This window comes from Rattus rattus, chromosome 17, assembly GCF_011064425.1.
Source record: "Rattus rattus isolate New Zealand chromosome 17, Rrattus_CSIRO_v1, whole genome shotgun sequence".
NCBI lineage: Eukaryota > Metazoa > Chordata > Mammalia > Rodentia > Muridae > Rattus > Rattus rattus.
In genome coordinates this window covers 43,906,084-43,921,615 of record NC_046170.1, presented here as the reverse complement: position 1 = coordinate 43,921,615, position 15,532 = coordinate 43,906,084, and the positions used below count along the sequence as shown (strand labels likewise).

The 15,532-nt window shown below is 52.5% G+C and overlaps 1 protein-coding gene across 1 annotated transcript in view; it reads left to right on the top strand.

Annotated features, from left to right (window-relative positions):
- The window catches only part of Pgbd5 (piggyBac transposable element derived 5), a 62,690-nt gene that overhangs the window by 33,019 nt on the left and 14,139 nt on the right, over nt 1–15,532 (top strand). Inside the window, exon 2 of the mRNA XM_032887618.1 lies at nt 12,953–13,380. Coding sequence (XP_032743509.1) covers nt 12,953–13,380 — 428 coding nt within the window. The remainder of the gene's footprint in view (nt 1–12,952; nt 13,381–15,532) is intronic.

Below are 15,532 nucleotides of genomic sequence, written 5' to 3'. Positions count from 1 at the left end.
CTCCCTATTGGTGGACTGCTAGACTGTGGAGGAAGAGAGCCGCCCATTGGTGGAGTGTGGCGGAAGAGCGCTCCCTATTGGTGAACTGCGAAGGAAGAGAGCTGCTCATTGGTGGTCTATGGAGAAAGAGCCCCAATGGTGGACTGTGGAGGAAAAGAGCTGCGCCATTGGTGGCCTGCTACTTTATTATGAATTTCCTCGATCTACAAAATAAGCCAGGTGTGATGGCTCACATCTGTAAACACCAGCACCTAGGAGGCTGAGGCAGGAGAGTTGCCTTGAGTTTGAGGCCACTCTGAATCCACGGAGTGAGTTGCAGGCCAGTGTGGGTCACAGAATTGGACCCTGTCTCAGAAAACGAGTAGCAGCAACCACGCAAAAGGTACTCAGGAAGGAAAGCTGAGCTGAGCTGGAGTTTTAGAAAACTCAAGTCCAACCTTATAGGCATTTGCACTATGGTCCAGGACGATAGAGTGGGCATTTTCCTTGGGAGACCCGAAGCATCCATGTAGAAATTTCAGCTGGCCCCTGGGTGTGGGACCAACTCAGAATCATCTGGAAGAGGGCGCATGTGAGGTGTGTCTGTCCTTGGCTCTCCCTGCCCTCCCTCGCTCAGCCATGTACAACCCGCTCTTACCCTTCCTTGCCTGCATTTCACCGGCATCTGCTAACAGCTGTCTTTTGTTCCCCGAGTTTGACAAACAATACCCTCGGTTAAGAAGAGGGCTATTTATAACCAGCGGAAAGCATAAACAACTATTTGACTGTAATAATAACGTTTTTGGGATTCTTTTTTTTTTTTATAGCCTCATTTAACATGCGTTCTTTGAGGCTTGCTGCTCTCAGTCTGCACGTACACATTTGCGTGATTTTGCTTTCCTTCTTATCCCTTTTTGGAAACATAGCACTGGAGGGAGAAATCAAAGAAGTTATGAAAGCTGTGAGCACTGGGGTCGCCAGGCCCTGCATGCTGGCCAGGGCCAAAAACCTGCTCCCCACCGGGCTCTTTTGGCTCCTGTTTAGGGGATAAAAGTGGACCCTGACATTGATCAGTGGCAACAGAGAGTGTCTACCCCAGAGAGGGTGGGGAATCGCAGCCATCCCGTGAAGCTTCTGCAGATAGAAGGAGAGACCCAGTGCCAGGGCCGGGGATGCCTGAGCACGTCTGTGGTGTACGTGTGGGTTTCTTTCTCATCGCTGACAAAAGACTCACAACGCATCTTCTCGTGGCTCACGGTTTGCAGTTTATGGGCGCAGTTCATCATGGCAGGGAAAGCATGACAGCAGGAACCTGGGAGGTGGCCGGTCACATAACATCCACAGCAGTGGATGAGCAGTGTGTGTTGATACTCAGCTCAAATCCTTTCGTTATCTGGCCCGAGACCCTAACCGATGGCATGGTGCTGCCCTACTCGGGGTGGGTCTTCCCATTTAGTTAACCAAATCTAGACGATCCCTCACAGACATGCCTAGAAGCCTCTTCCTTGGGTGGTTCTAGAGCTTGTGAAGCTGACATTATTAGCTGTTATACTATGGCTTAGGGTTCTAGTCCTAGCAGCAACTCTCTCTCTCTCTCTCTCTCTCTCTAGTGGGACTCCATTGCTACCATTTTTTTTAAAGATTTATTTTATGCATATGAGTACACTATAGCTGTCTTCAGATAGACCAGAAGAGAACATCAGATCTCATTACAGATGGTTGTGAGTCATCATGTGGTTGCTGGGATTTGAACTTAGGACCTCTGGAAGAGCAGTCAGTATTCTAACCACTGAGCCATCTCTCCAGCTCCCTCCCCCCTCCATTGCTACCTTTACCAGTCATACATTTACTTGTGTCAATGGTTTCCAGAAATCATAATTCAAAATGTATAAAGACCAAGTCGGACATCCCCCAGCATCCTAGGCTGAGGCGTGTGCGGCTCTGGCTCGGCCCTAGCCTCACATGTTTGCAAACTCATCTTTTAACTTTTTAAGTAAGTCTGGGCTGTTTTGCACATATCACTTTATAAGTATTTTAAAGACTTTACTATGTGTAGTTTGCCTGCATGTACGCATGTACCACATGTGTGCAGTGCCCCTGGAAGCCAGAAGAGGGCGTCGGATTCCCTTGGACCTGGAGTTCCAGTTAGAGCTTCCAACCATCTGCAATTCCAGTTCCTGGGACCTGATGCCCTCCTCTGGCCTCTGAGGTCACAGCATGTACGTGGTGTGCTTAAAATAAATATGCTTAAAATAAAAATACATTTAAAAAATACTCAGATACCCGGGAAGAGACTGTCTCCCTGATTGCTCTCCTACAGGGGTTTAGCAAGGACATGGCCCCTGGCACCCTGGCTCTTATCACCTGAAGCAGGCATTGAGTTTCCATCACAGCACTGGATGGAGCCTCGGTCTCTGCATTGCTCATGTCAGACTCAGTGGGTTGACTCCAGCAGAAGCATGTGCCGCCTGCACACAGGGGCCACCTAGTCCACTGTGGTATGCCAAGTCCCATCTTGCCCATCCCTGGAGTGTGTATGTGGAGAGAGGAAGCAGAGGGCTGATTTGGGAAACAGCTGTGGGGACAAGTCCATAGGCATCTGAGTGCCCAGCACAGCACTGCGCACTGCCCTTTTTACAGAATAGCCGGTATGTTCTCGGGCTGCCTCTAGACAAAGCCTTTGATCACCTGGAAGTTGTTAGCAAAATAAGTCCCTCCCTCTAGTCTTCATCTGCTGAGCGTCCAGCCAGCATTGGCACAGTTTCAGTTAGAGCAACAAGGTACTGTAGGGGAGAGGGCTGCACCAGGAGAAGGCCTAGTTGAGGATTAAGGGTGGGCAAGGCTACCTGCTCTAGGGTCTTGGGGTGTCACTGCTGGTACCTCAGGTGGCCATGGTGAGAATCTGTAAGGGGCATCTTTGTGCTGTCGAGCTCTTGTCTAGTGAGCCCACCTGCACCAGGGCACAAGGGGCTAAGAAGACAGATCCCTCCCATCTCCACCGTGGCCATTGGGTGTCAGGCTGTTGACAGCATCTCACTAGAGAGCGTGCTATGGAGTCTCTGCAGTTTGCTTCCATTCCTGGGGCTTTCCTTGGAGAGCTGTGTCCTGTGTCCTGTGTCCTTTGTGCAGGAGGACCGTCCAGGAGGGTGGGATGAGGATGGACTGTGGTGGTCGATGGGAAAGGCAATGCCATGCCACAGCAGCCACTGCAGCCAGGGAGTTCTTTCCAGAGATCTCTACCCAGGCAAAACCAGGATTCATGCCTTAGACAAGAAACACATTTCTGAGAGAACTAAATGTGAGGCAAAGTCGGGTTAAAAAGAAAACAGAGAGTGCTCTTGAGAAAGTGAAGCCATCTGATTTGACAAGTGTGGGCTCTGAAAGAGTCCGGTTCTTCTCCACATAGATGTGGAATCTGTGGCTCTCAAGTTAGAGCTGGAAGGTTGCTAAGAAACCACCTTGTTTTTTCCTAACATCGCCCAGAGTGTAATTTATAACAAGCTTTAAAGTTAGAGAATTTTTCTCAGTAAACAAAATTGTGAGTTAGATTTATAAGGTATCCTCTATGCCTAAGAGACTGGCGTGTTAGCAACAGTGTATCCATAGGTAACCACGGCCTTGATTAATTACGTCTTTGACAGCCTTGATTGAAGTGTCTTGGGAGCTCTTTGTCTGACTCCTAAGTGAGCACAACTTAACTGTCTTTCAGAAAACACACCTAGTCTCAGTGAGTCCTATCAGTAGGATCTGAAGACTTATTTCTCATCAGTAAAAGCAGAACTCGTCCCAGAGCCTTCCCTCTCACCCAGCCTTTCTTCTCTCCCTATGTCTCTCCATCTTTTGGTCTTGCCTCAGTGGGAAAAACATCTTGCATTTGCCATAGCTGTCCCATAGTGTCCGGTGTCTCCAGTTGTCCTTCCCTTTTGGTCACATGCTAGACGTTTGTATGTTTGTGTGTGAGACCAGCCAGGTGCAGAATGTTCTCCGCCGGGGTCTTTCTATGGTGGGACTGGCTCTAACTGAGGCTCTAACTGAGGCAACCAGGCAAACCCAGCAACAATGTAACTGTTTTAACCTCACCCAGTGGAATCTCGCATGGGTGTGGAGACCGGCAGAGGGCAACTGCTGAGGCCCAGGCCTTGCTTTTCCATCGCTGGAGTCCAGTAGGTTGTGTCCTGGCCTTGCCTGGCTCACTTAGGGGTGAAGTCATCTTTGGTGTCCTGGGACATGCGCCGGAGGGCCCCCGCTGCTCTCACTGTAATGGAGCACAGACCACTTAACACGCCATGACCAAGTAGACGTCCTGTCCGTGGGAGCCTTTGTCTGCACCCCCCCCCTTCCCTCATGCCTGCTCAGTGCCTCTCCGAGGCTTAGAGGCTACTAGGTTAGCACCACGGTGGGAGGAGAGTATCAGAGGGAAGGGAGCTGGCCTGGCCACTCGGCGCTGTCCCTCAGAGGATACAATAGGACAATGTGTCTAAGCCCTTTGGCCCTCCGCTGTAAAGTTTCCTCAGGATGTGGCTGTGAGTTCTGACAGTCACTTGCTGTGCTCCTGGCACAAGGTAGGCTGAATTAGTGCCCCTCACACCAGTCACCTCAACTTAACCTCTGCAGTTGAGGGTACCACCTCTCAGCTTCTTGGGAGCGAAAATGTCCCGTGTCTGCAATCCCATGTTCTTTTAAGCAGTGACGTGCATGCAGAATGGATGGGTAGTGGTCAGGTTTGGGTCTCTCATCCCGCAAAGGAGTAGACTTTCTGAGTTGCGTTGACTTTAGGTCACAGCTGACTGTCCTTCCACTGGTCTGAGTTTGTTTTCAACATCGACCCCCAGGGCCGGGGAGGGGGGCTGCTGTCCTCGCCAAGAACTTTATCTCATCTCCTCCGCCTTTGTCTTTTTAAGAGCTCATAATTCGAAGCTTAGAAAAGGATGTCTGTTGCCACGGGATGGGGCAATTAGAGGAGCTTTTGTGCTGGAAAGCTTAAATCGCAGTTTAAAAATACTCCAGTAGACTTGGGATGTAGGGCGGTTGGTAGAGTGCTTGCCACGCATGCTCGAATCCCTCAGGTTTAACTCCAAGCCAAACAGAAACCAGGCATGGCGGTACATTCCCGTTATCTTAGCACTTAGAGAGTACACACACACACACACACACACACACACACACACACACACACACACACAATTCTGTCTCAAAACCACGTGGGCCCCTACACGAGTGCCCTTGTACTTAGAAGAGCCTGTATCCATCTCCCCTTTAAACCGCGTTAGGGCTGTGCTCAGGTAGGGCTGCCTAGCTCCGTCCACACTCAGAAGGAAAGGGGGGGGAGGTCTTAGGTCTGCAGGGCTTGTCTCTCCCCCATCTATATCCACTGAGCATGTTTGCCTTGGGCCTGCTGGTTATATTCCTAAGACGTGGGCTCCTTCTCAGCAGATGGCTCTCGGGGTGCTCGGTTTCCTACATCTAGTCGTGAGCTGTTATTGTGTTGGGGTTCGGGTTTGTGTTGGAAGCCTGTGGTACAGGGGACTCTTCTGAGGAAATGGACCCGGCTGGGGTAGTCAGCAGTAGATTCCTCAGAGTTAGCTGGTTCTAACACTGTATTATTAGTCAATTTTCCTGTTGCCACGATCAGATACTTGACAGGAAGTAGCTTTAATTACAACAGTTTATTTTGGCTTACAGTTCAAAGGGATACAGTCCACTGTGGAAGGGAAGGCCTGGAGGCAGGAGCATGAGGCCACTGGTCACGTTAGGTCCCACAGTTAGGAAGCAGTGTGAGATCAATGTTGGCACCCGTTTTTCTCTTTATTCATTCTGGTACCCTAGACCGTGGGATGGTGCCACCCACATCCTGGGAATGCTGCTCCCCCAACCCCCACACACATATACAACCTCAGTTAAATCTCTCTGGAAATGGCTTCACAGATGGCTGAGAGCCATTCCGTGATGATTTTAAATCCAATCAAGTTGACCGTGAAGTCTAACAGCCACACCCACCCTTAGATGTGTGGCCTTGGAAATGACCCTTTAAAGACCAACAAAAAAATCCGTCTGTGACTGAGTTTCCCCTTTGGGTAAGTGGGGTTAAATAACACAACAGATTGCATGGAGCCGGTAACCATGCAAAGAACAGACAAATTGAGTTATCATTTGTGAAGCAGACAGAGCACACACCTACGTGTGAAGGCCCGCTAAATGCTGTGTGTGTGCTAAATGAAGTGAATTTGACATGCTGATAGCTATGGATAAACAAGGGAAGTGTTCCCTTAGCAATGCTTCCAGAGCTAATACTCTTTGAGGTGTGGCCCAAACTGTGGGCAGGAGGCTGCAGGCAGGCTCTCTCCAATCCGCCAGCTCCCGTCCTGGGGAGATAGGAGTCTCCCGCCTTCTTCTGGCCTTCATGCTTTCAGTCCCCTGAGCCTGCTGTTCCTTGTTCTGACCCAGCCCAGTGCTCAATGTCAAATGAAGACACCGAAGTCTGTGCCTTGTCGTTCCCGTGCCTCTGAGCGATGCCGCTGCCTTGGGATCAGTGTCTGTACCCCAACTCCCCGTTCTCATTTTCTCCTTTCTCTTCCCGCCCAGCAGGGCGTGGGTGGGTGCACAGGGGATACAAGGGATATAATTAGCACCCAGGGAGAAGCGGCTCCAGCCTGCGCGCTTTTCTGGGACAGCCTTGCGATGAGGACATGGGTATCCAGGGACCAAGCTTTCCCTGCTGCCGTCGACCCCAGCTGCCCTGCAACCCCAGTGCGTGACCCCCCAGCGCATACCCAAGGTCAAAGCAGGCAGAGGGCCTACGAGTGGAGCAAGGGTCTCTGTGGGTCCTATGAGCTTGGCTGTGTGTTTGGAGGGACCACGGGTCTGTCTGAGCTGTGACAGGCTGTACCTTTCAGTGCCTCCTAGCTGGATGTGTTTAGGCAGATGGGAGGCAGCCACTTGTCCAAGTGGGTCCATCTGGGAGGGAAACCTGGTGGTGTCCTCCCTGCACACACACACCGTCCAGGCAGAGAGTGCAGAATTAGGTCCATGCCACGCCATCCGTTGTCCCGTGTGGTTCTCACTGGTGTCGTTTACACCCTCACCCTATGTCCCTCAGGACAAGGAGCTATGTTCAGTCAGGGCTCTGGACTGGGTTAGAGGTTTTAGCTTTACCCTTTTGTTTGAGTTGGAAAAGCCAGGCCTGTCCGCTGGGCCTTGTACAGACTCTGGCTTCTCCAGAGTCAAGACCGCCTGGGCCACCCCGGTTTTTTTTTGTTTTGTTTTGTTTTGTTTTGTTTTTTATTGCCTCTTTTGACTTATGGTCATTTTTTTTTTCTTTTCTTTTTTTGGAGCTGGGGACCGAACCCAGGGCCTTGCGCATGCTAGGCAAGTGCTCTACCACTGAGCTAAATCCCCAACCCCTCATGGTCACTTTTTAAATGCTGGGGCAGGGTCGTGAGAATGGAAACGTGTTTTCTGTGTCCAGCCTCTCCTGTGTACCCCGGCAACCCTCTGCTTAAGTTCATTTGAACATAAGAACAGGTTTGAAGCCAGGGTTTAAGAAATTGTTCAGCCTGGACCACATGCACGCATGGCCTCTGCACACAACGCAGCCCGGCTCCTCCCCCTCCCCTTTCTCTGTCCTTGGATTCTTCCTGTGTTTCAGCTGGTCCTGGTTCTGGTTCTGGTCCCAGACAGAATTCCAGCACTGCTGACTGCCCTGTTGTCTTCCCCCATCCATCATTATCCCCTCTGGCCCTCCCTTCCCCTTCATCTCTCTTTCCCTTCCTCTCCTTTCCTCAATAGGGTTCCAGTCTATGTAGCACAGGCTAGCCTATAACTTGCTAAGTAAACTAGGCTAGCCTTGAGTTCACAGCAGTCCAATTTCTCAAGAGCTGGGGGCACACACGGGCCACAGGCCCCTCTCTGCACTGCGCTTCACTGAATGAGATGCCCAGCGTCTCCAGAGAGAGGCAGTGCGTGGTAAATAGGACATTCCAGTTACGGTTTTAAACTCACTTGATTTAGCCTGGAGAGAAGCGATTCCAAGTCTGCATTTAAGATATGAATTGACCTTTGGCTGTTCCCCAACAACCTCCGACAGTATGTGCCCCCAAAACATCCCAATAGCTGTCTTTACCCCCAGGCAGCATGGCTGGCTGCTCCTCGGAATGTTCCACAATGGAAGAAGATGCTCTTCTATTCCGATAATGGGAGCCGAGGGTTCATTCTGCCTTCAGGGGTGTTTATTGTCACATTAATGGTCATGAAGTACGCATCGCCTGAATGAAGAATGAGTAGCCCATTATGTCACCTGCAGGAGCAGACAATTATGTCACCTTCGGCCAAGATCCGTGCTGTCTGTCCAGGCTGTGCCGCTCTCGCCCTTATTAGGAGACTATAAAGTTGTACTGTCTGCCCTTGGCTTAGGGCTTAAGATGAAGGAAGGCAGGGGGAACTGAGGAAGGAGTGGCCCCCAGGGGTGGTCCCCAGGGGTTGTCCCCAGGGGTGGTCCCCCAGGGGTGGTCCCCCAGGAGTGGTTCGCAGGGGTTGTCCCCAGGGGCGGTCCCCAGGGACTTGTTCCAGCTGGAGAAAGGAGAGAGAGGGAGAAAACCAAGCCTAGACCCAGGGTTGCCTCTAGGCGGTTATGCCTTTGCCTCTTCTACCCAACACCCAAAGCATCTTGCCTTTTCAGGTGGGCTCTACACATACACACATCAGTGAACCCCTATTTGTCCTCTCAGCCCTCCATGGCACCATTGAAGGTGTGGCAGACATGACTGATCCAAACCTGTCCTCCAAGCAGTGACACAGACACTTTGGTTTCCTACTGAACTTGGCAAAGATTGGCTTTCCGTGGAGTATGGAGCCCACCCTCCCCTCTGGTAACCTCCATTCTTTTTTTTTTTTTTTTTTTTTTTTTTTTTTGGTTCTTTTTTTTTTGAGCTGGGGACCAAACCCAGGGCCTTGTGCTTCCTAGGCAAGCGCCTACCACTGAACTAAATCCCCAACCCCCGGTAACCTCCATTCTTGCTGTCCGTGTGTTAAGTGTTAGGCACACCACATCCTGACCTGGGAGGACAGACAAAGAATTGAGCAGCCATGACCTTGGCCTTCTTGCTTCTGTAGACGTCAGAGAGTGGGAGGCACAGGCAGCCATATCTGAACAGGACCTGGGGCCTGTGGGAAGGGCAGGCAGTCTGTGGGGTTGGACGGAAGAAGCCAGCGGGGGCTCCGAGCTCAGTAGGCTAGAACGCTAGACCCTAAATACAAGCGGTACCTCTTCCCGGCCTCCCACCACCCATGTCCTAGGCCTCCCTGTGGTCACAGCATAGGCCTCTGTTACCTTTAGCTACCCACTGGGTGACTTTATCCACTTCACCACACAGCGGGAGGGTGTCTTGGGGCCATGTGGCATTCATAGCAATCTCCATGGACAGCAGGCGAACCCCCATGCAGCACTACAGAGCCAGTCACCTATAAGTCACCCAGAAAGCACGGGCTACGTCCTACTTCTGACGTTCTGTCTGACTAGCTGGGGCTAATGTCAAGTTATATAGGTCATGCTAGAAAGCTAGGTGAGGCTATGGGTAGGAGCTGTCTCCACAACTCCCCTCCTTCATGACCACCAGCCTCTGTCACCACACTCCAAGTGGCAGGAGTCACAGCAACCGGGAAAGGCCCACAGGGGAGCATTGTCACTGGGAATAGGTGAGGGAAGCCGCTCTCTAGTGTGTTCAGGAAGCAGGCCTCGGCAGTCCATCCAGAAGTGGCACGTCTGGGAGGGAAGATTACTTGAGACGCAACTTCAGGGAGAGAAAATTCCACGGCCCTCAGTCAGCATGATACAGCACAGTAATGCACCCTCTGCTTGCTGATTGAATAATTTATGGCTCTACCCACAGGAGGCTCCCTGGCCTGCTGAACTGCGGGGATGTTCACTGGCACTCATGCACACCAGTAAACGTAGCCCCGTGTTTCGGCAGCCCCCATGCCAATGGGATCTCCTCCTGGTCGGTTTGGTGCACTGGTGGCAGTGAGCCCGTTTGGGGACAGTGAACAAATGCAGTGGATACCCGCTGTCTGGGTGAAGGGAAAACAGAATCTGCTTTGCAGAGTAAATATATAGGGACTCAGTGAGTCCCTATACGTCTCAGGCTCAGACGTTGGCCTAGCTCCTCATACCAGTGCTGAGCTGGGCATCTGGCATACGGGCTTGTCCACCTAACTCAGAGAACAGACTTGACAAGTTGATTTCACTCAGTCCGTTCTACAAACAAACAAACAAACAAACACCCCCAGAGTTGGGAGCAACCGGCAAATCTGATGAGTGTTAGGGAGTCAGGGGCTGTGGAGGTGGCTCAGTGGTTAAGGTGCCTACCATGCAGGCATGAGGCCTGGAGTTCTGATCTAGATCAGTGAGCTCTGGGTTTGATTACCCTGCCTCAGTGAATGAGATGGAGATGAGTGATTGAAGAAGACTCCCAATTTCAAACCAGGGCTTCCGCCTGCATATGCACACGCACACATGTATGTGCACTCACATACACACATACTCATAGACACAGCACGCACACTCACACACATAAAATGGAAACAAAAAAAAAAGGTAATTTCACGCCTGGATCTGGCCACTGCCCCAAAAATCTGGCTGCCTCGTTGGCTTTATCTGTGAACAGCTTGGGTTTTTTTTTTATAGACCACACAAGCTGGTGGGAACGGAAGGAAGGCCTTTGAAACTCTGTCTTCACCCGGTTTTTATTAAAAATCACCACACAGAGGCAAAAGGAAGCTGTACACTATGACTCAGAGCATGCTCCTTCAAACCTGTGTAATAGAAATGCAGACATAAGCTCCTAGGAATCATATAAGCACATGCACATGAATAAACTCTCTCTCTCTCTCTCTCTCTCTCTCTCTCTCTCTCTCTCTCTCTCTCTCTCTCTCTCTCTCTCTGAGAACCCACAGCTTGAGACTTCCTGACTTTTCGGGTTATGTAAAAGCGGTGATGTATTTGAGGAGGAACCACACTTGCATTTTCAAACCTGGATCTTTTCTCTGGCTAGCAGTGTGTCAGATGATACTTCTCCTGAGGCTTAGAACAGTGGTGTTACGCTACGGCTCCCGTCACTTGCCCTTGTGAGGGGAGCAGCCGACACCCACCGTGTGCTGGGACTGAATTAGACCAGTCTGGTTAGGCAGGACTCGTGCATTTTCCACCTAAGATGTTTTGGGTTCATGGTGAGAATGTTATAGGAAGTTGAGTCTTGGTGTGTGTGTGTGTGCGTGTGTGTGTGTGTGTGTGTGCGCGTGCAAAGAGGCTGTATCAGTCAGAATTTGTGAGGCCTGATTCTGATTCTCATCCGTGAAACTGTCTTACACTAGTCCCTTTGAATTAACCCACCAACAGTTGAAAATTATGTGGAACTGCTTAGCAAAGCTTACTGTCTGCTGGCTGCAACTGAAGCATTATGGGTACGGAGTCCCCCTAACGTTTACAGTACGTGCTGGAGGATGACAGGAGGCCATACACACTCCCTCCCTCCATCTCTCTCTCGCTCCTCAAACCAGTCCTCACTGGGCGAGCTGCATAGGGTGAATGAGGGATGGCTTAGGTGTGATGGGTCTGGCATCTGAAGGATCAGGGGACAGGAGGACAGGATGAGGTGAGGACAGGAGGATGGGGTTGTAGGGGTGGCAGGACAGAACAACAGCTTGGGTGCTGGGGAGGTCATGTTGGGAAGGAACATGGGAATAATGTGTATGTTCTGGGGGACAGAGAGCTGAGGGACAAGACAGGAGCACCTGAGTGACAGGAGCCCAGGGGACGTGAGAGCCCAGCCTTTGGCTTCCATTTGGGCAAGGTGTTGGATGCAGGATGGATGGGAGGGAGGCTAGACAGGGCTGAGGCCTGAGGCCCACGGCTAAGAGGACAGGGCTGAGGCCTGAGGCCCACGGCTAAGGGGACAGGGCTGAGGCCTGAGGCCCACGGCTAAGGGGACAGGGCTGAGGACCTGAGGCCCACGGCTAAGAGGACAGGGCTGAGGCCTGAGGCCTGAGGCCCACGGCTAAGGGGACAGGGCTGAGGCCTGAGGCCCACGGCTAAGGGGACAGGGCTGAGGCCTGAGGCCCACGGCTAAGGGGACAGGGCTGAGGCCTGAGGCCCACGGCTAAGGGGACAGGGCTGAGGCCTGAGGCCCACGGCTAAGAGGCCCACGGCTAAGGGGACAGGGCTGAGGCCTGAGGCCCACGGCTAAGGGGACAGGGCTGAGGCCTGAGGCCCACGGCTAAGGGGACAGGGCTGAGGCCTGAGGCCCACGGCTAAGGGGACAGGGCTGAGGCCTGAGGCCCACGGCTAAGGGGACAGGGCTGAGGCCTGAGGCCCACGGCTAAGAGGACAGGGCTGAGGCCTGAGGCCCACGGCTAAGAGGACAGGGCTGAGGCCTGAGGCCCACGGCTAAGGGGACAGGGCTGAGGCCTGAGGCCCACGGCTAAGGGGACAGGGCTGAGGCCTGAGGCCCACGGCTAAGGGGACAGGGCTGAGGCCTGAGGCCCACGGCTAAGGGGACAGGGCTGAGGCCTGAGGCCCACGGCTAAGGGGACAGGGCTGAGGCCTGAGGCCCACGGCTAAGGGGACAGGGCTGAGGCCTGAGGCCCACGGCTAAGGGGACAGGGCTGAGGCCTGAGGCCCACGGCTAAGGGGACAGGGCTGAGGCCTGAGGCCCACGGCTAAGGGGACAGGGCTGAGGCCTGAGGCCCACGGCTAAGAGGACAGGGCTGAGGCCTGAGGCCCACGGCTAAGAGGACAGGGCTGACAGGCCCACGGCTAAGGGGACAGGGCTGAGGCCTGAGGCCCACGGCTAAGGGGACAGGGCTGAGGCCTGAGGCCCACGGCTAAGGGGACAGGGCTGAGGCCCGAGGACCAAGGCTAAGAGGACCTGGCCCCTGTCAGATGGTTCTGGTCATGAGCACTTGGCCTGTTTTTGGGTTTCAGGTCCAACCAGAAAGATGCCGCCCAGCGCTAGCGCGGTGGACTTCTTCCAGCTCTTTGTCCCGGACAACGTGCTCAAGAACATGGTGGTGCAGACCAACATGTATGCCAGGAAGTTCCAGGAGCGTTTTGGCAGTGACGGTGCCTGGGTGGAGGTGACGCTGGCAGAGATGAAGGCCTTCCTGGGCTACGTGATCTCTACCAGCGTCTCGCACTGTGAGTCAGTCCTCAGCATTTGGAGTGGAGGCTTCTATAGCAACCGGAGCCTCGCCCTCGTCATGAGCCAGGCGCGTTTCGAGAAGATCCTCAAGTATTTCCATGTTGTGGCCTTCCGTTCCAGCCAGACCACACACGGGCTCTACAAGGTCCAGCCCTTTCTTGACTCCCTGCAGAGTGGCTTTGACGCTGCCTTCAGGCCATCCCAGACCCAGGTGAGACCATGTGTGTGCACGTGCATGTATGTGTTTCCACATGTGTGTGTGTGTACCCGTGTCCGTGCATACATATGTGTTTGCGTGTTCGTTTGTACATGCATACATGTTTGTGTGCTGGGTACCATTGGGAATTTCTTAGACGTTTCTTGGCTCGACAGGATTTAGGGCCTTTCTCCCTTGTCCAAGATTATTTTATCCAGTGACTTGAAGAAGTCATTTCAAGGTCATCGTTAACTCCATGAGCCAAATGTGTTTGTAAGGGAGGGCAGGGTCTTGAAGTCCAACCCCCAGACAGTTGGAATTAACCCTTTCCTGGAGCTACCGCACTTACCTCTTTTCACCTCCTTATTCATGGCTTTTCCCACACGAGACTTTACACAGACCAGCCTCAGGGTCCCCGTCATGTCTGCTGAGGGGCACTTCCTGACTAGACACCTTCTGGATGGTGAAGGAATGACCTGGAACTGAAGTAATTCGTTCGGTCATTGGGACTTCTTAGATGCCAATGTCCACCTGGCCACTCAGGCCGGAGCCTGAAGCCTCTTCCAGGAACTGGTAGCCTAGCACTCTGTCCCAGCCCCCTGACTCCTTCCAGATATCCCCAACCTGTTCCAGAAGGCAGAGGCTCTCATGGCCCTCAGCTCCTGACCACATTGCCTTCCACATCCACCTGCCCTCAGTGCTGTCACACTCAGTGCTGTCACACTCAGTCCGGTGTCAGAATCTCAGAACTGCTCTGTTGATACAGCACACTGAGGAGGTGGCTGACACCCAGAAACTTCAGAAGTTTGCTCCTAGGGTAAGTCAGCTGAGTCTCCTCTGTGGCGAGAGTCCAGTTACACAGTCGCACCATTTTCATGCTTGCCATTGTCTTTTAAGAGGCTTCTGCTGGTCTCCCACTCCCAAAGGTCCCTCTGCGGAATCTGTAACGTTTTCCTCCTCTGCATAACTGAACTTCAGGGGCTTTTGTGGGTTGTTACTATGTCTCAGGCTTCTGAATGCTCTGCACAGGTGCTCCTATTGTTCTAAAACTTGCCAGGCACCTTGTGCAAGCCAGAGGCGAGGTGCTGGGGAGGGGGTAGCAAGCTGCTTCTTTGCCTGGGAACTTCTCTTTCCCTCTTCTTAGAGGTCTGCCTGCAGACCAGTTGAGATGGTTCTTCTCCACTGTCAGTGCTGGGGTCAGACCTACTTTGGTTCTGAGGAGTGGCCCAGAGCCTGCTATTCCCTTGTACCACCATCATGACTCTGCCCTGAACACACAGATGCTCACACACATGCCCACACATACTCAGGGGCACGACTCTCAGCGTGCAGCCTTGGGAGCTATCATTGTAGCAAGCGTTACAGGTTTTACAGAGTCCTCAGAAGACTCCAGAATCTACCAGCGAACAAAGCAGCCATTTTCCTGTGACGTCCACACACAGGTACAAAACGGGAGGCACCTGCTACTCTCGTCAAAACTGGAGCTAGACTAATCAGAGAACTATCCCTGGAGAGGGATTATGTAAATAAGTAAGCCATGCCTTGCCTGCCGCACTCCATGCCTTACACACCCTGAGTGACTTGTCGCACAGAGGGGACTCAAGGATGGTGCTGTGTGACAGAGCTGACTGTTTTCCCCAGAGGAGGAAGAGAGAGACTCAGAGACTCTTGCTCTCCCTGCTGTGATGCGCTGTAACCATGGTCGGAGGTCATGTAGAGATGGACTCCCTGGCTCACTGAGGGGGCTCTGTTCTTGAATGGTCGGAAACAGCCGACTCATGGTCTAGACAAGGAGATGGTTATGGCAGAGCAGGGAGCCAGGGACACCTTCATGCCATCCTCCCTGTTCCTGAGACCTCCTTAGATCGTCCATTTTGATAAATGGCTCCACATGGAGCTTTGAATGTTTCATAAGCTGCAGGGAGCCACCTTGTCTGTTCCCAAACTGAGCAGACCCAGGGTTTCATACCGAAGTCCTCGGGGCAGAGCGTGTGCAGTGCAGTGGGGTATGGCTGATGCTTTAAAAAACGATTTATCTTTACTTTATATATACGAATGTTTTCCCTGCATGTATGTAAATGTGTGTGCATACATGTGTGCATTGCCCACAGATTGGGAGGGGCATCGCATCCCCTAGAATTTGAGTTCTACAAGGCTGTGAGCCAGC